This window comes from Bison bison, unplaced genomic scaffold (assembly GCF_000754665.1).
Source record: "Bison bison bison isolate TAMUID 2011002044 unplaced genomic scaffold, Bison_UMD1.0 scf7180017864068, whole genome shotgun sequence".
In the NCBI taxonomy this organism is placed as follows: Eukaryota; Metazoa; Chordata; class Mammalia; order Artiodactyla; family Bovidae; genus Bison; species Bison bison.
Genome location: NW_011494640.1, coordinates 8,441,504 through 8,461,439, shown reverse-complemented (window position 1 = coordinate 8,461,439; position 19,936 = coordinate 8,441,504). Strand labels below are relative to the sequence as shown.

Sequence of the window (19,936 nt, the reverse complement as noted above, 5' to 3'; positions counted from 1 at the left end):
ATTTACGTTTTTTTTTTTTTTTTTTTTTACTATATTAACTATTATGCTGTAATTTATAAATGAGGTTTAAAGCTGATTGTTTAATAGGTTGGGATTTAAAATTGACATTTTCTCCCATGTCATGTTATAGCTGTATAACTTATCATAAAGATTTGCTTGAAAAGTTTCAAAGATATTGATGTATTTTATTCTCTTCAGTTAAATTGAAGTTACTGTTTTTAAAATTTTGATTCTGGCCTCTTCTTTGCTCAAACCACCACTTTCTTTGCCATTCCTCTAACTAGTTGGAGAGTTTATTTGCCTAAAAATAGAATAAAATAAGTACAGTTTGGGTTTTTTTTTTTTTGGAAAATCTAAAGGAGAGCACAGTTAATATTGTTCTTCCCTGAAAATGGGAAACTGACTGTCTGATCCCATGTTTTTATTATCAGGTCACACGTGCTGTTAGTTAGAGATATTTGATGAAAATAACAGCTATCCTTAAGGAATGATTATGTGTATGTGTGTGCACACATGCACGCCCACATGTGGTGTGACCTTCAGTGTGTGTAGACGCATGCAGAGCCTTGTTTGGGCAGTAGTGTGATTGAGTTGGCTATTGGGCAGGACCGTCCTGACTACACAAGGCTTCCTTTCATCTTTTTCTCTGAAGTGCTCCCTTGTCTGTTTCTTTCCTGCGAGCCAGCAACTCTCCCTGGCCCTGAGACCGTGGCAGTTACTTGCGGCTGCCTCACTTGTGGCGTTAAGGGCCTCTTGCCCCTGTCCTTTGCTGCCATGGTCACAAGGTATATTGGATTTGATTCTGCATCTCACGAGGGTGACGGCATCAGTGGCATGGCTCAGTCCCTCCCGTGCCACAGCCATCTGAGGCTGAAGGTACAACGACTTTAAATTGCCTTCTGCTCTTCTTGCTGAAACCATCCTGGGACACTGGAATCATGCATTCCACACATATTTGGGTGTCTGTCCTGTGCCTGGCACCATCCTAGGTGTGCGAGATACCCCTGTGTAAACCACAAAAGTCCCCGTGCTCTTGGAGTTCACATCAGCTCCTTGGTAACTTTCAAAGGAAGAGGAACCCTTCACCTGAGATGTGAAGAGTTTTTATGATGGGGTACTCTTCAGTTTAGCCTTGGGGTCACCAGTGAGCTCTTGAGGGTATGGCAGTGGGCTGTGGGGGTGGGTTTAGTAGGAGATGAGGATGGAGAGAAGAGATGGGCAGGGCCATGAGTGGGAAGGCCTTGAGCACAGGCTAAAGTGTCTGTAAACAGAGGAGTCAGTGAGCCCCTACAGGATGGCCGTGACATACAAGACCTCACCTCTGTTTGGGGAAAATAACTGATGGAGGGCGTGGGCTGCACAGAGAGCAGGAGCTGGGGGCGGCAGAAAGCCAGGCTGGATGATCTTCGATTTACTCTTTTTACTCATTCAGCATATACTTAGCTGGGGCTTGCCTTGTATTTATATTTAGAAGCAGTTGCTAATCTCAGACGCTATTTTAAGAAGAGTGGAACCGATTTAAAGCTCTGTCTCATCTTTCAAGCTTGAAGTTTACATTTTGGGGTTTTTGGGGGGCTGAGGGACTGAAAGATCCACATTTATGTGAGGGGTGCGGAAGAGGGTGGACATCTCAATCTCTTCTGCAAAGTTTCTCTTGCTCTTTGCCTCCCTAGTCAGGGTGGGAATACTGTAGCTGTCTACTCTGCAGTGAACACAGGTAACACCTGTCCCTCACAGTGGCTGACTAATTCAAGATTTAATTCAGAGGAAATGGATTTCATTGATACTTCCTAATAAGAGCTACAGACATAAAACTGGAAGAAGTATAATGGGTTGTCTTGACAAAAACGCTTCTGCTGCCCTGAAGGAGCCAGCTCACTTCTCTTGGTCAAGGAGGGAGATTGCCTTTTAAACCTGTTATGTTTGTTATTCACTGTACTTTTTTTTTTTATTGTAAGGTAGGAAGTGATGTCCTTGGGACTGAGTTAAATGCTGCTCCGCATGAAAGATGTGATGCAGACCCAGAGCCTGCCACCTGTGACTAACTGACACGCCCCTGGCCATTGAGAAGACAGTGTGTAGTCTGCAGCAGAGCAAACACTCACGAAGGTCCTCCTTCTCTCCTAGGACTTCCTTTGCCGGGCATCTGGCTGGAATTCTTGTTGGACTGATGTACACTCATGGGCCTCTGAAGAAGATCATGGAGTCGTGCACAGGTATGGAGAACAGGGCTTCTCCATTGGCTCAATGGTAAAGAATCCACCTGCCACAACGCAGGAGACACGAAAGACACTAGTTCGTTCCCTGAGTTGGCAAGATCCCCTGGAGTAGGAAATGGCAACCCGCTCCAGTATTCCTGCCTGGAAAATTCCATGGACAGAGGAGCCTGGTGGGCTGCAGCCCATGGGGTGGCAAAGTCAGACACGACTGAGGAACTGAGCACACAAGCACAGAACACCTTTGGCTTGACTAGTTGGAAGTTCATCTTCATTTTAATGGGAATAAAAGCAACCCCAAGTTTCCCTGTGATTCAACTTAGGAAGTCCCTAATAGGCTCTTTTTACACTAAGAGGTGAACCAGCTGGCGCTGGTCCTCTCATGGTCCAAAAAGGAGACTGAAAACCCCAGTTTTAAACCTGATGCTTTCTTAGGGGACAAATGAAGTACACACTTACACCCACAGCGTTATTGCCACTCACCAAAAACCACTATTTCCTTGAAATTCGTAGAACTAAAGCTGGTTTAAAATATGCTTTCTTCTGTAATATTCCATGAATTCAAAGTGCAAGGCAAAGTTAAAAAAAGAAAGACAAATCTGTACTGAAGTACAAGGTCAGTATTTTAAACAATTCAGAATGACCACTAGGTCCTTGGCAGGCAAGACATATATTCATGGATGGCCAAACCAAGTCTGTTTTTCCTGAAGCGTGGCTCCTGCTTTTTAATTTAAAAAATTATTTCCCTTCTAATTGCTGCTCAATGAAAATACTTTATTTTACTTAGGAAACCTATAACTTTTTTGGCTCTCTTAATTGGAAATGCTATACTAGTCATGACTTATAAGGAAACTGTTTTGCAAACACTTGTTCTATAGACCATATGAGTTCCAATATTTCATCTTTTACTCATGGGGAATCTTCTGAGACTATTTTACCTTCTCTTAAACCATAAATAATTTGTTTTCACTATTTGTGCTAATAAGTGGTATTCTTGCAAACCATATAATATTCATGATATTAGAAAGCTTTCTAAACATTGTCCCCTTGCCTTTATTAGCTGGTTGTATTCACTTTTGGGCGATTTTTACAGACTGTGTTGCATCCACGCAAATTTTTATTTTCCTACCTTTGCATCTTACTGTTTTTCTGGTGTGTGTACCTGGAGGAGGCAGCAGGAGCTTCCTGTATTGAAAATGTAGGGTTTTATTATATTTTTAATACAAAGTAATTAATGGAAATCCAGATACGAGTTTTGTTGCCCAAATGTCCTCAGTGCTGATACAGGAAAAGAAATGATTCTTGGGAATCTAGTATTTTGTTTCCTTTTTGTGTGTGTGTGTCTGAGGATTAAGTGGTTAAGTAAAGCTTTCTTACAGACATATTATGAAATTTAGGCAAATGTTTTGTTTTTAAAGAGGATTTTCCCCATAATTGTAACATTTTAACTTTTACTTTCCTCCCTGAAGCCTCGCCTGTTTTCTAAGGAGACTTATTTTTATATCATTCTATTTTCAGTATAATAAGTAGAAAATTGAATACTAGAAGTTGAAACATTTCAATGCTGTTCGCAAATAGCCTGCAATCTTTGCCTTTTTTCCGGTAAAGCAGGAGAAAGATCTAGAGTGATTTGAGAACTGAGGTGACACAGGAGCCCTGTGGAAAATACATGAAAGCTGCTGTCTGGTAGCTCCTGGGAAAGGAGCATCACACTGAAGGTGTCCCCTGTTACTCTTCCCTCTCCTTTCCTTCACCAGTGCTGAATTTTCTGTCCTGTGTTTAGGGGTAAGAAACAGGAAAGTCCGTTAGGAAGGCTAAGAACACGGCTCACGAACACCCTTGTTATGGGACATGTTCTCTCTATAGCCAGAGCATCTCTACTTGTACAGAGATCTCAAAGACCAAGCTTGGTCCCTTAGAAGGCAGAGACCATCTTATGTCGTCAGGAACCTTAAGGAACTTCAGAGAGTATAAGTTAGAGTTTCATTGTCCCCACCACATTGTGTTCCCTGTAGGACTAACCCCAAACAAAAGAGAATATATTTTAATTGTTCAGAACTTATTTATAATGACTTTGAGCTTTGTTGCAAAGAAGCTAATAATTGTTGGAAAGGCTGGTAGTTACAGCTTTAGGGCTATTCTGTTCTATCAGACAACATGTCTATTTTTATTCCAGTACCATCCTGTTTTGTTGACTATAGCTTTATAGTATACAATGGGCTTCCCAGGTGGCTCAGTGGTAAAGAATCTGCCTGCCAGTGCAGGAGACAAAGAAGACACAGGTTCGATCCCTGGGTCAGGAAGATCCCCTAGAGAAGGAAATGGCAACCCACTTTACTAATCTTGCCTGGAGAATCCCATGGACAGAGGAGTCTGGTGGGCTACAGCCCAGGGGGTTGCAAAGAGCTGGGCACGGCTCTGTGACTGGGCACACACATGTGCACATACTGTTTTGTTTACTGTAGCTTTATAACATCCATCGCAGTCAGGAATTGTCATCAAAAAGACAAGAGATAACAAAGTTAGGTGAGGATGTTAGTGAGAATGTGTATTGGTGCAGCCACTATGGAAAATAGCATGGAGGGTCCTCAAAAAATAAAAAATAGGACTACTGTATGATCCAGGAATCCCACTTCTGTGTGTATTTCCAAAGGAAATGAAATCAGCGTCTCGAAGACATATCTGTACTCCCATGTTCCTTGGAGCATTTGTTCACTATAGCCAATATAGGGAAACATCCCAAATGTGTGATGAATGGGTGAAGAAAATGTGGTATGTGTGTATATATAATGGAGTATTATCAGTCATGAAAAGAACTCTAATCCTGTTTTTGATAAAGTGGGTGAACCAGGAGGACATTGTGCTAAGTGAAATAAGCCAGATAATTAAGTATGTTGTCACTTACAATGTGTGAAATCTAAAAACGATGAACTCACAGAACCAGAGAGTAGAACAGTGGTTTCCAGGGGGTAGCATGTGGGGTAAATGCAGAGATGTTGGTCAAAGGATACAAGCTTTCAGTTATAAGATGAGTAAGTTCTGGGGATGTAATGTTCAGCATTGTGACTATAGTTAATAGCACTTTATTAATACTTGAAATAGTACTTGACATTTACTAAGAGAATAGATCTTACATTTTCTCATATATATACACACACAATGGTAAGTATATAAAGTGATAGATGTGTTAATTAACATAATTGTGGTTATCATTTCATAATATATATGTATATTAAATCATTCCATTGTACACCTTTTAAAAAAATCATGACCAACCCAAACATGTACAATTTTAATTTGTTAATCATACCTCAGTAAAACTGGCAATAGGGGTCAGGGCAGAGCCTATGGCTACAATTAAAATGTTTTTTTTCCTTCATTTTTAGGCATTTTCCCATCCAATAGTGATTACCCAGGACAGCAGTACTACTTTAATAGTTCAGGTAAGTACCTTTATTTCATTTAATACAGTTTAACTTGTTTTTAAAAATTATACTGTTTGTTACTACAGAGCTCCCGTAAGGTAATATGGGTAAACCCATATTATTGCTATTGGAGAGTACACCAGACATTAGGTCCTTGTACCTCTAATGTCACTGGAAGCTAGACGGGGACACTGTCCAGGGAGCATATTTGGGTGCATGGTTAAGGAAGGAGGGAACTCCAGCAAGAAAATGTTAAATGATTGGTTTGAGGTTTCTCAGACATGTTAAGATATATATGAGAAACAGGCCCCTTGATACTCAGCCTAAGAGACCATTCACTGGCTAAGTGTTAGAAGTTACTTTCATATATATATAGTTCTCCACAGTCCACTCCACTTACATATGCAGGAAGAGTCACATTTACTGTAAGAAGCTAAGATAGGCATTCCTTTAACAGTTAAAGAGGAGAAGGTATTTTTTTCTAGAGGTCTTTGTAAATAGGTAGAAAGGATTTCCTATTGAAGCATATGACCTTTTTTAAGCTAAAGCCCTTACATTCCAGCCTGGCAAGGCTGCACTGTAATATCCTGAATCGGTACCAGCAGACAAGCGTCGAAGAACCTAAGCACCAGAGGCAGTGGGTGGCTTTACAGTCCTGCCTGTTGAGAACCACTGTAACTTAAATCTGGGGTCAGCAACCTTTCCTGTAAAGGGCCAGGTAGCTACTGTTTGAGAGTTTAAAGGCTTTGTTGACCATATGTAGTTTCTATCTCAACGAGGCAACCTGTCGTCATAGTGTGACGACGACCATACACTGTTCTGTCACTCAGTCGTGTCCTGTTCTTTGTGACCCCGTGGCCTCTAGCATACCAGTCTCCTCTGTCATGGAATCTTCCAGGAAAGAATACTGGAGTAGGTTGCCATTGCCTCCTCCAGGGGATCTTCCCAACCCAGGGATCGAACCTGAGTCTCTGCATCTCTTGCATTGGCAAGTGGGTTCTTTACCACTAGTGCCACCTGGGAAGCCAACCATATACTGTTCATAAGCAAGGGTCCTTAGTTGTGTTCCAGTAAAACCGTATTTATAAAGACAGGCAGTGGGTTGTATTTGTACTCCTACTTGTAGCTTTTTGACCCCTGGATTAAATGATACAAGTACAAAGAATTGTGTAGCTAGATACATATCGGTGCTTTTGCTTTGTTCTCCCATACAGTGCTCTGACCCTCAGTCTGGTTTACCCAGTAGCACCCTCTGAGTGGTCGTGTTGTGCACGTTTGTTAGACTGACCACTGCGGGAGAGAAAGAAAGAGCTGTAGTCCTTGTCTCAGAGTGTATGACCAGGACTTGATGGTACATGCCATACATTTGGAAAGGCAAAACAGTAGAAGCGAATAGAACTAATCTGGGTATAGAAAACAGAATGATGGACCATGGAATCGAGTAGTACAGAATAACATGATGATAGTTAATGTTCAACAGAATCTCCAGTTGACCCCAGGCAGATTTCCGGAGCTTTTTCTGTCCACATAGTTTTCTCCTTTGCTGTATTCCGCCCTGAAAATTCCAACTCTACTCAGGGAGCCAGCTGCATCCACCTATGTCCCTCCCTGCTCCCTGAACCACAGTCTAGAGAGTGCCTTCAGGCTCATTTCCTTTATTTCCCTTCTCTCAAGATTCAGAATCTTGAACTGCCAATTATACAATGCCCGAAAACATCCATCTCATATGTTTTCTCCCATCTTCTACTTGATTTGGTAGATCTAGTCCAGTCCCAGTCGCTCCTTCCTGGCAGAGGTAGGAGTCCATTTCAGAGATATTGATGAGTGCAGTCAGTGCTCAGCCTGGAAGGGAGGGAGCAGAGTTGCAGTTACTGGAGGTCATCCAGAAGAGGTGGAGTGCTGGGTCTTGATGAGTTAAGTAAGCATCCTTACTTGATGCTTAAGGAAAGCAATGAAAGGAAAGGGCTTTTCAGTTCTTTATGAAAAAGCCTGCCTGGAATTATCCAGAATGTAGTGGAATGCCACTGAATGATTTACTCAGTAGAATGATACTGTTAAGAGTTACAATCAAGATATGTTTTTGATGTAGTTATAAAGGCTTGGATCATGATGGTCAAACTTGGCTGCTTATGTGAACCACCTGAGAAGCTTTTACAGTGTGTCCATGGCTTGAATTCAACCCAGACCAGTTAAGTTATAATTGGGATAGAGACAGGGACTTGGGCCTTTAAAAAAAAAAAAAAAAAAAAAGCTTCTCAAGTGATTCTAATGGATTCAGGAAGAAAAATCATAGGCTTAGATGATTGGGATTACCTAGGCTTATGGACTACAGTGAAGAATACTGTTGTTCCCCAGCGGCTTCACTCTGAGGCTTTCACTTCTGATGCTCTGGAGGCTTAAAATCCTAGAACTGTGGTCTTGGTGCAGGAAAGGAACAGTTGTTACACAGTGCGGGCTCACTTGTTTCTATCTGAACTCACCTGAAGAGAGGAGGTGTGATGGTTAGTTGTCAACAGAGCTGATACAGTCTTATGGAAGAACACTGGGTCCTTTTGGTTGTTGGTTATGGAGGCCAGCTCACACTGACTTAAGTTTGAGTAGAGGTTTCTCAGCTCATGTGACTCAGAAGAGATGAATCATACAGGAAGACTGTTTTGGCTGTCTCCCATTGTGATTTCTCTTTTCCTATTGACCTTATTCTCTCTAGTATTTATGGCTCCTAATACCTCAGAGTACTCAAGGAAAAGGGGCTTCTCTCCTGGTTCATTTTTTAAATCTCCAAGAGAAACGGGAATGATCCTCTGGATGAAGAGAATAATAACATATTTGTGCACAGACGTGGCTTAAACTATCATAAATGACCTCATCCCAACATCTTCTGTGACAATTGGGAATTGAGGTTTAAAAATGTTAAGTATTTTGGCTAAAGTCATCCGGGTACTTAGTTATGCAGTTAGGACTAAACATGCCAGTCACTGATTCCTAGCCCCTGCTGTTTCTGTTGTACAGGGATATGACATAGGCATTCTGCTGATTTAACCTTACCAAAGAGGGCAGGTTTCCTTACTGACTTTTCTTTCATCTTTTTTGAACTTACAAAGAAAAAAGGGAAACCTGCTAAAAGCCTCCTTCATATGAAAGAGGCATAAGCAGAGCAGACACACAGACCAGAGAATGAAAGGCAGCAATAAAAGCCTCTCTTGCCTTCCTTTCCTATCCCCTGTAAGATTATCATATTTATATTTCTTCTGCTGAAGTGATTGGATTTCTTCAAAGGCAGCACTACATAAGGCCAGGTGGCCATGCTAATGGTCACCTAGGGAACTTTTATGAGAGCATATGTATCTCTTACAGGCAATGATTTATTCTGAATATGGCTGTCCTTAGCTGGAAAAGAATTTATAGGTCACAGAACCTCATGAATGTTTAAAAAGCGGTTACCAATCTTTCTGATCTTGGTGGTGTTTCTTGATCTCTTTTGCCGTGAAATCCTGGTATGTGTATAAGGAACAGATGGAGTAGTTTATAGAATAATGATAACCAGAATTTCTTTTATTACAGAGCCAAAGTATATAACTACAAAAGAATATTAGACTAGCATTCATCGCAGGATATAATTTAAACTTATTTATCTTAAGTGTTTGATTGTTAGGTTTTTCCAGCCATGTTTATTATGAAGATTTTAAAATATCTGATTGGGCCACTAGAACAGCTGTAGAAAATTTTTGGTCCTAGGAGACCTCTTCTCATTGTAATAGATATTGATGGGATCTTCAGTCCTGTTGATAACTCGTGACTGACGATGTAGAACGTTTAACCACACTAGTCTTTTTGACTTAAAGCATTAAAACTTTCCCTTTCTCTCTCCCCATGTTTTGTCTGGCAAGTACCAAATTAGATTTTATAATATTCAGATGTTTAGAGTTGTAGGCTTTATTTTGTGAAGGCACTGTTCAGTTGTACTTTGAATAAGAAATAACATGAAGAAAGATGTTCTCCTCTATCAAGAAAACATTGCCTCAAATCGTAGCAAATTTATCTGTCAATTGAAACTCCACAGATGTATGTTGTGTTTCTGGTATCTGTGTAGATAGGTATTCAGAGCTTTGGGGCTATTTTGGATTTTGAATTAGCTGAATATTTTTGAGGGTAGATAGGTAGAAATGCTGCTTAGACCTTCTGCAACAAAGTGACTTTCCCCAGGGATTTGAAAGTGGTAATGAGCCATATGGGAAAGTGCCCAGTGTGCTTTTCGTGTTGCAATAAAATAATTGGCACTCTTAGGGAATTGGGCAGTCTCTCTATTCAGGATTGCTAAAGCATCCTGTGGTATTCAGTGACTTGTCCATAAATATTCTATTATGTTCTGGAATGGTTGCCCCTGTCTTTGTTCTTTGTGAAGTAGATGTATTTATTATGTATTGATTATTTGTCCTTATGTGAAAGGTTTGGGGGGTTATTTTTTTGGTTGGTGGTTTTTTGTTTTGTTTTGTTTTTTGGCTTTTCGGTGAAAAGCACAGAAAGCAAGGTTTGTAGCAGTGCCATAGTCTCCTTTATCTTAGGATATGAAACTTGCTGGTATGTGCGCCCAACACAGTAGTGGGAGCTGAATTTTTCTGATTGTTCTGTTGAGTGGAAACCAATTTGAGGAAGAGTGTCCATATGAAAAATTGTGTCCAGATCCCATTTCAGTCCCAAATCATTGAGGGGATTTGAGGATATATCCTTATCCTGATTTAAATATCATAATGTTTATATATTGACATGGGAAATGTGAGAGAGAATACAGAAGTTGGGTTAAACAGGAGGTGTTTGGTAAATCCCACTAATTTCTGGGCTTCCCTGGTGGCTCAGCTGATAAAGAAAGTGAAAGTGAAAGTCACTCAGTTATGTCCAACTCTTTGTGACCCCATGAACTATATAGTCCATAGAATTCTCAAGGCCAGAATACTAGAGTGGGTAGCTGTTCCCTTCTCCAGGGGATCTTCCCAGCCAAGGGATCAAACCTAGGTCTCCCACATTGCAAGTGGATTCTTTACCAGTTGAGCCACCTAAAGAATCCACCTGTAATGTGGGAGATCTGGGTTTGATCTCTGGGTTGAGAAGATCCCCTGGAGAACAGAACAGCTACCCACTCCAATATTCTAAGCCACCTAAAGAATAGAAAATTGTGTAACTTCTTTGGAAAACACTCTAGCAGTTTCAAATGGTTAAATATAGAATTACCATATGACCTAGCAATTCCACTCTTAGGTAAGAGAAATGAAAACATATGTCCAAATAACAACTTGTATACAAATATATTTGTAGTAGCATTATTCACAATAGTAAAAAGGTAGAAATAACCCAAAAGACATCAATTGGTAAGTGAATAAACAAAATGTGATATATTTATACAATGAAATATTACTTGGCCACAAAAAAAGAATGAAATAAGGTTTTGTGCTACAACATGGATGAACCATGAAAACATTATGCTGAATGAAATAAGCCATACATGAAACACCACATATTATACGATTCCTTTTATAAAATTGTCCATAATAGGCATAGCTATGGAAACAGAAAGTAGACCAGTGTTTGTTTAGGACTAGGATGACTGGCTTAAAACTCAACATTCAAAAAACTAAGATAATGGCATCCGGTCCCATCACTTCATGGCAAATAGATGGGGAAACAATGGAAACAGTGACAGACTTTATTTTCTTGGGCTCCACAATCACTGCAGATGGTGACTGCAGCCATGAAATTAAAAGACACTTTCTCCTTGGAAGAAAAGCTATGACATACCTAGACAGCATTAAAAAGTAGAGACATTACTTGACTGACAAAGGCCTGTCTAGTCAAAGCTATGGTTTTTCCAGTAGTCATGTATGGATGTGAAAGTTGGACCATAAAGAAAGCTGAGTGCTGTAGAACTGATGCTTTTGAACTGTGGTGTTGGAGAAGACTCTTGAGAGTCCCTTGGACTGCAAGGAGATCCAACCAGTCAATCCTAAAGTAAATTAGTCCTGAATATCCATTGGAAGGACTGATGCTAAAGTTGAAACTTTAATACTTTCACTACCTGGTGTGAAGAACTGATTCATTGGAAAAGACCCTGATGCTGGGAAAGATTGAAAGCAGGAGAAGAAGGGGACGACAGAGGATGAGATGATTGGATGGCATCACCGACTCGAACATGAGTTTAAGCAAGCTCCGGGAGTTGGTGATGGTCATTCCAGGTGAAGCCTGATGTGCTTCAGTTCGTGGTGTCTCAAAGAGTCAGACATGACTGAGCGACTGAACTGAACTGAGGCTGATCTGGGGCTGGTAAGTGAAAGGTTGTTGATTTCACACACACAGGCACACCATAGAGTTAGTAAAGTATAGCAGAAAACATGTTTACTAGGAGAGTAAGGAACTAGAGCTTCAATCATCCTTTCCTTGTCTTGAAGATCCCGGACAAGCCCCCAGGATGAAAGGTTGCTGCTGTGAGCTGTGTGTTACACTGGATTTGTGACCTCCGGAGGAGAGGATTTTGATCTGGGGTCAGAGACGAGGCTTGACTACTTGGAGCTTTTTGTGTAGCAAAGTTTTATTAAAGTATAATAGAGATAGAGAAAGCCTCTGACATAGACATCAGAAAGGGACAGAAAGAGTGCCTGCCTTCCTAGTTTTTAGCAAGGTGTTTTATGTCTGTTAGAAAGCTATTAATCAGATAAGAGAGATGCCTGAAGGCTGAAGGAGTTGCACTAGGCCCCTTTCCCACAATATGTACTTTTGAGATAGGTTGGCACGAGGTGTGTCATCCCCAGGCCATCAAACAGTTGACAGGAATACTGGTTTGTTGAGCCGGAGCCCAAGGTTTGAGGAAAGGAAAAAAGTCTTAGGAAGAACCATTTTGAAGAAAGGCGAATTCCGAAGCAAATACATCGTTTCATTAACATAAGAAAAACACGTTGGTTAGCTCAAGGCAGAACCCGGTGTCCTCAACACAGAATTAAAAGGAGCCGCTCTTAATTTTGTGTGGAGAAGGCAAACAGACGGCCACTTGTAGTTTATTTCCTCCTGCCGCTCGGGAACCTCTGCCCTTCCTGCCTGTTAACTCTCTCATCACTAAAGAGTGCAGGTTTCTTTAGGGGACGATAAAGGTGTTCTCAAGTTGTTTATGGTAATAACGGCACAACTCCATGAATTTACTAAAATCCATTGAGTTATATGCTCTAAATTGATGAATTATATATAGTATGTCAGTTAAATCTCTTGAAAGTCGTTGTAAAAACACAACCAACAGACACAGATACTTTGCATGGCAAATATTTATATAAGCACTTATAGTTAGATTATCCAGCTGAGTTCTATTGTCATTTCCTTTTTAAAGACTAATTACCAGAAATTCTGAACACGAAATTTTAATTAACCAGGTTCTACCCTACAGAGTTCTTCTTGTTGGCTTTTTTGTTCCCCCCTGTAGTCTTATTAAAGCAATAAGTTTAAACTCAGGCCTGTACTATGGTGACATGGAATGATATGGAGGCATATGGCACAAGATGCATAGTGAAGGGTAGGAATTTTCATCAGCAACAGGGAGCACATTGATTAAACATTTGAAACATTATCTTCAAAGGGTATGACAGTGGCAGGAGAGAAGGAAAAAAAAGTAAGTGGATCCTCTCTCATTATGGGCTTCCCAGGTGGCACTAGTGAGAATCTACCTCCCAAGGCAGGAGACATAAGAGACTCAAAAAGATCCCCACAAGGAGGGCATGGTAACCCATTCCACTCTTCTTGCCTGGAGAATCCCCGTGGACAGAGGAGCCTGGTGGGCTACAGTCCATCTAGTTGCAAAGAGTCGGACATGACTGCAATGACTTAGCATGTGCTCACTCTCACTCTGTGAATTAAGTCGTCAGTCTTCTGTGGGGAAAAATAACCTCTTCCAAACAAATTCCATAAATGTGAGCAATAAAATAAACTCAAATTGAGTTGAAAAGTTTGATGGAAACATCTTGCAAAAGTCAATTTGCCCCTTGTTAATAGTATGTAAAAGTTTGACTCTTAAAGCATTATTTAATGGCCACGCTATCTCTTCTCTCTTTTGATCTAGCAACCAGTTTCTCAAAAGGGCTAGTAATAGAAACTATGATCTCTGACATAGAATTACAATGAGGGAAACTCTATCTTTTATATCTTACTGTAGTTATTACCGCCTGAAGCATCATGCCTAACACAGAAGTCCTACAGTATATGTATTAAATATTGGTCTGTCTGTCATTGTTTGGAACCACTGGACAGTAAGGCTTTATCAACTGTCATTTTAACCTTTCTCTCAAGTCCAGCCAAGTCTTCACCGATGGTGTTAAGTAGCTCTAAACGGAAAGAACCCACTGCATACGTCAGTGGCCCATTCCCGTCCCCTCCAGTACTTCTCGTGCCTTCTAAACTAGTGTCTTCTTGTGGAAAATAGATAATAAGAACCTAATGTAGAGCACGGGCTTTCCAGTTGGCTCAGTGGTAAAGAATCTGCCTGCAATGCAAGAGATGCAAGTTCAATCCCTGGGTCAGGAAGATCCCTTGGAGAAGGGCATGGCGACTCACTCCAGTATTCGTGCCTGGAAAATCCCATGGTTTTTTCCAGTGAATTGGCTCTTCACATCAGGTGGCCAAAGTATTGGAGCTTCAGCATCAGTCCTTCCAGTGAATATTCAGGGTTGATTTCCTTTAGAATTGACTGGTTTGATCTCCTTGCTGTATGGGAAAGTGAAAGTGAAAGAAAGTAAAGTCGCTCAGTCGTGTCCAACTCTGTGTGACCCCATGGACTGCAGTCTGCCAGGCTCCTCCGTCCAGAGGATTTTCCAAGCAAGAATACTGGAGTGGGTTGCCGTTTCCTTCTCCAGGGGATCTTCCTGATCCAGGGATCGAAACCAGGTGTCCCGCACGGCAGGTAGACAGACTCTTTACCATCTGAGCCACCAGGGAAGCCCAAGTGAAGTAAAAGTCGCTCAGTCGTGTCCAACTCTTTGCGACCCCGTGGACTGTATAGTCCATGTTTGAATTATCCAGGCCATAATACTGGAGTGGGTAGCCTTTCCCTTCTCCAGGGGATCTTCCCAACCCAGGGGTCAATCCCAGGTCTCCCACATTGCAGGTGGATTCTTTACCAGCTGAGCCATAAGGGAAGCCCTGCTGTATGGGAATAGAATCTAAAAAAGAGTGGGTAAGTATGTGTGTATGTGTAACTGATTCACTTTGAAGTACAGTACAAATGAACATAATATTGTAAATCAGATATACTCCAATAAAAAGCAATTACATAAATTAGTATCTACTTCATCTTCAGCACATAAGGACTCAGGCGTGTCCAGTCCCACGTGGACACTGTGGTACCATGGTGACAGGATGATTATCACCCACCCTCATGAAGGCATTCTCCATTGGTCATCTTTTTTTTTAACTTTCTTTTTTTTTTTAATTTAAATATATATTTTAAAATTTTGTGATGTTGTATTGTTTTCTGCTATATAGCAATACTAATCAACCATAATTATACATATGTCCCCTCCCTCTCTGGTCTCCTTTCCCTACCCCCTCTCATCCCCCAGGTCATCATACGGCACCAGTCATCTTTTCTTATTTTGAGAATTATTACTATTATCAGAATAATGACATACATTATTTTAATGTCTTTGCTTACAAAATAGGAAGTATGAAAAGGAATAGTCCATGGCATTGTTCCATAACTTGTTCATTGCACCTGTAGGCTACTCTGGATATCAGGATTATTACCCATATGGCGGGCGAGGTGCCTATGAAGATGTCCCCAGGAACTATGACACGTACACCGCGGGACTGAGTGAAGAGGAGCAGCTGGAGAGAGCACTGAGAGCCAGCCTCTTGGACCAAGGTAGGGAATTTGCACCCTTCACTTATTTTAAAGTACATACCTCACATGGTGTGATGTCTGAAAAAGGGCTGTTTGTAGCAAATTAAACTTTAAATAGTTTATAAAAAGGAGATGTAGATGAAAAAAATGTGTGCAGATTGTGATTACAAAGAATGGGGTGCGATGCCATATTCCCAGCAACCTAAGCTAATAAGGTGCCAGACTATGTATGTATTGTTAAAGTGGTTCTTTTTATAGGCCTGCCGCACTCAGTGCTTTGGCATTAAAGTCAAGAAACCTAAGAAAAAAATTCTAGGTACATGAAGGAAGGGTTTACTTTGAAATGCATATCTATAAGGCAGGCTATATGTCACTGTACATCAGTGTCGCCCACAGGCCTTCTTGAGAATCACATGGGCAGCTTGGTGAGAATGCAGACTCAGGGTTTAGCTGCAGGCCTACTGAACCAGTCTCCCTGCGAGCAGAACCTAGAAATTTGTATTTTTAACTGACTTTCCAGACGATTCTTTTACCAATTAGTATATGAAAAGAAAGTGAAAGTGAAGTCGCTCGGTCATGTCCAACTCTTTGCGACCCCATGGACTGTAGCCTACCAGGCTCCTCAGTCCATGGAATTTTCCAGACAAGAGTACTGGAGTGGGTTGCCATTTCCTTCTCCAGGAGATCTTGACCCAGGGATCGAATCCAGGTCTCCCACATTGCAGGCAGATGCTTTACTGTCTGAGCCACCAGGGAAGCCCTATATGAAATAGTACATGAAAACTGCCCTATTTATTTTGCCATCTTTCTTCTAGGTTTGGTAATAAGTTTTGGTATTCCTGTTTTTATTGTTTGTGTGTCTGAGTGTTAGTCACTTAGTCATGTCCAACTCTTTGTGACTCTATGGACTGAAGCTTGCCAGGCTCCTCTGTCTATGGAATTTCCCAGGCAAAAATACTGGAGTGGGTTGCCATTACCATCTCCAGGGGATCTTCCCAACATCTACTGCATTGGCAAGAGGATTCTTTACCGTTGAGCCACCAGGGAAGCCTGCTCGATACCATAAGTAACCATAATATCAGGTACTTAAGAGAGGCTTCAGCCATTTGCTGGAATCCGTGAGAAGGGGTGAGCTTTTTCTTCACTAGATCTATCAGAGTTTCACAGAAGAGGTGGTATTTGAATTGATCCTTGAAGAATGTGTAGCATTTGCTGAGATGTGAAAGGGCCTTCGAGGCAGGAATCATATCTTCTCAGACACAAGAGTAAGGGGTGTGGTCATCCCACCCTCGCTTTTGAATAAAGTGCTAAGAGAAGAAGGGGAAGAAGAGTGGGTAGCTAGGCTGGGGCCTGATCACAGAGGTCCCAGAATTAAATAGGCCACGTGGAAAATGGGTCTGGTCTATGATGTAACTTCCAGTAAGAGTTCTGCACAGGAGAGTGATCTGATCAGAGCTGTGTTTCACGGATCCAGCAACAGTCATGCCAGGAACAAGGACTAAGCATGAAGGGGGGTATCAGGCATTACAACATATGACAGGAACACACAGATTCCTACAACTTGGTTTCTGATGTTAAGAATACGGTCTTAGCAGTAAGTGTGTGTGGAGGTAGGCAGTGAGAACAAGAGGGGAAGACAAATCAGAAGACTTGAAGTAGTCTAATCATGGAGCAGAGTCTGGATGATGAAGGTGGCTGAGGCAGTGGAGAGGAAGATACATCAGGACTACTCAGATGAAGAGTATCAGAACGGTGGCCTGTCAGTCGTCTATTACTGGGTAAAATTGCCCAGACACACTTGGCCTAAAACAATACATGTTTCTTCCACATTTATGGTTCTGCACGGATGATCCCATGGGCCAGGCTTCACTGGTCTCGGCTGGTGTGCTGAGGTGTCTGTGGTGGTCAGTTGGGACTAGCTGCTCTAGGACACCTCCTCTACCTGCCTGACTGACCGCTATCTGATGCGATGGTGGCGATTGGTCCACATGTGACTCGTCATCCAGCCGGCCAGGCCAGGTTCGTCCACAAGGCCTCAGCGCGAGGGTTCCCAGGGAGAATGCGGGAACATACTTAGGCTGATGTATTGTTGGTTCCGCTGTATTTTGTTACCGAAGCAAATCAGGAGACCAGACAAAATTCAGGGGATAAGGAAGTAGATTCCACCTCTTCCTGGGCCAAGCTGTAGAGTCACATTACAAAGAGGATGCACAGAAACAGAGGGGGATAACCAGGTATATTCTTGCCATCACCAGCCTTAATGGACCGCTGATATCACGGTCACTGGAAGCGTGCCTTAGCCTTGGAATCCTAAACACTGGGGGAAAGGCCCAGAGGCTGTATTTTAACAAATTCTAAAGGTTAGTCCTGGGCACAGCAGGTGCTTAATCACTCCAAGGTGAGACATGCAATATTATGGGAGGTAAGGATATTATGTATTTAATTTAATTTGGAACAAACCATAATCTTAACAGAACTGTGTCTGAATTTGTTACCTTGGACTGTCCATTGAATGTAAATATGGTATGCTCTATTGGATGTAAATCTTAGAAGTGCAGTAGAAATGTTATCACTGATAAAAATATTAATCCCTGCGTATCACACACACAAATGTAAGGAAGTCAGAGCAAAGCTACTAAGCCTGGACTTTGTACAAAACTTTAGTACCATAGAGAGACAACAGGAGGGGATTTTTGGAGTGATGGCACTATTCTGTATCTTGGTTGTTGTGATGGATACACTACTCTTTGTGTTTGTCAAAACTCACCTAACTGTATCCCACAAAGAGAACATTTTCCTAAAAAGGAGTTTTAAAAGATGTAAATAGAAATTAGCAAGAAACCCAATGAAATAACTGGTAGTCTTACAAACAAACACTATAAAAATCATTAGTGAAAAGGTCTTATTTAGAAATGGAACATTGTTGCAACGGATTCACTTTGGGTCTTGTTTAGAAATGGAACATTGTTATAACTGATTCACTTTGCTGTACACCTGAAGCTAACTCAGCATTGTAAGTTAGCTATACTCCCCCCACCAAAAAAAGAAAAAGAAACGGGTCATTCACATGGTGATAAAGGGTCACTTCCTAGAGGATGTGTTAATAGGGAAGCAGGGAGACTTAGGAGTCATCACCTGATCCCAGCGATCAAATTTGGCAGCATTATTATGGGATGGCCTGATAGTGTATGTCTCCTGATGCGACGCCATATGAGGAACACAGCATCGACTATGACATATTCTTACTAAAAATGTTTCGTCTTCCAGAGGAAAGGCCCATATACAGGAAATACATGGAATAGAGGAATAAGTCAAGACATCATACAAAACATGAGGTTTCTACAGTTTAGTGAGACTGGTCTCCTGGAAAAAAATCAATGTCAGAAAGAAAGCAAGATGTGATTTTTATATTAAAAGGAAGTAACAATCAAACATAACACAGCACCTTGAAAAACTGGTTCCTATAAAGAGACCTTTTCTGAGGAAACAGAAACTTTGTATTTGGACTTTGTGTCAGATGTTATTTGGGAATTGGACTAACTTTCTTTGAGGTGACAGTGGTATTATGGATAAGTAACAGAAGGTCCCTTATTCTTGGGAGATATCCACTGAAGTATTTGGAAGCAAAGTAATAAGTCTGCAACTTACTTTCAATTTTTAGCTGAAAACAGCTCTCTCCTCTCTTTCTTTTTCATTCTGCCTCTCTCACTCACTCAAATAAAGGTGAGAAACTGCAAACTTTACCCTGCAATTTATCTCTTGAAAATCCAGAATGACAATACTGACAATTCTTAGTTCTGCAATTAAGAAACCAATTTATGAAATTAATGTTTTCCTAAACTTACTTGACCACAGAACTTCATTTTCAATGAATGTTTTTAAGAGCGTATGGAACTAGTTCCAATGAAACTGTTCTGAACTGATGTCTTAAAGTGCGTATATGTACAGTAATGGGTGACAGCGAAGGAAATCACTTTGCAAATTGTTTATATTAATTTCAACTTTATTTCCCTTAAAATATTCATGTCTGTCTTACTAAGAGTGAGACGCCAAGGAGACATTTTTTAAAACGGGCTTTATTATTTCTTACCTTTATTTCCTATAGAAAAATATTTGGTTTATTTTATAACCGTTGACCATTATGGTAGGTACATTTGTTTTGAACCTTATTTTTTTTCATTCATTATTATGTTGTAATCATCTTTTTAAATGCCATTAAAAACTTTGAAACATACAGACCCTCCATATATTTTCTTAAACTTACACCTGTTTCTTTTTTTGTTTGTTTTTAAGACAGGAGATGTGCTGTAGGGGCTTCCCAGGTGGCTCAGTGGTGAAGAATCTGCCTGCGAATAGAGGAGACACAGGACAAATGGGATTGATCCCTGTGTTGGGAAGATCCCCTGGAGAAGGGAAGGGCAACCCATTCC

General features: G+C 41.0%; 1 protein-coding gene across 2 annotated transcripts in view; it reads left to right on the top strand.

The window, feature by feature from the left end:
* RHBDD1 (rhomboid domain containing 1) overlaps positions 1-19,936 on the top strand; it is a 135,747-nt gene that overhangs the window by 63,982 nt on the left and 51,829 nt on the right. For both annotated transcript variants that reach the window (XM_010837049.1, XM_010837050.1), the window contains 3 exons: positions 2,128-2,216; positions 5,603-5,659; positions 15,384-15,527. In XM_010837049.1, coding sequence (XP_010835351.1) covers positions 2,128-2,216; positions 5,603-5,659; positions 15,384-15,527 — 290 coding nt within the window. The remainder of the gene's footprint in view (positions 1-2,127; positions 2,217-5,602; positions 5,660-15,383; positions 15,528-19,936) is intronic.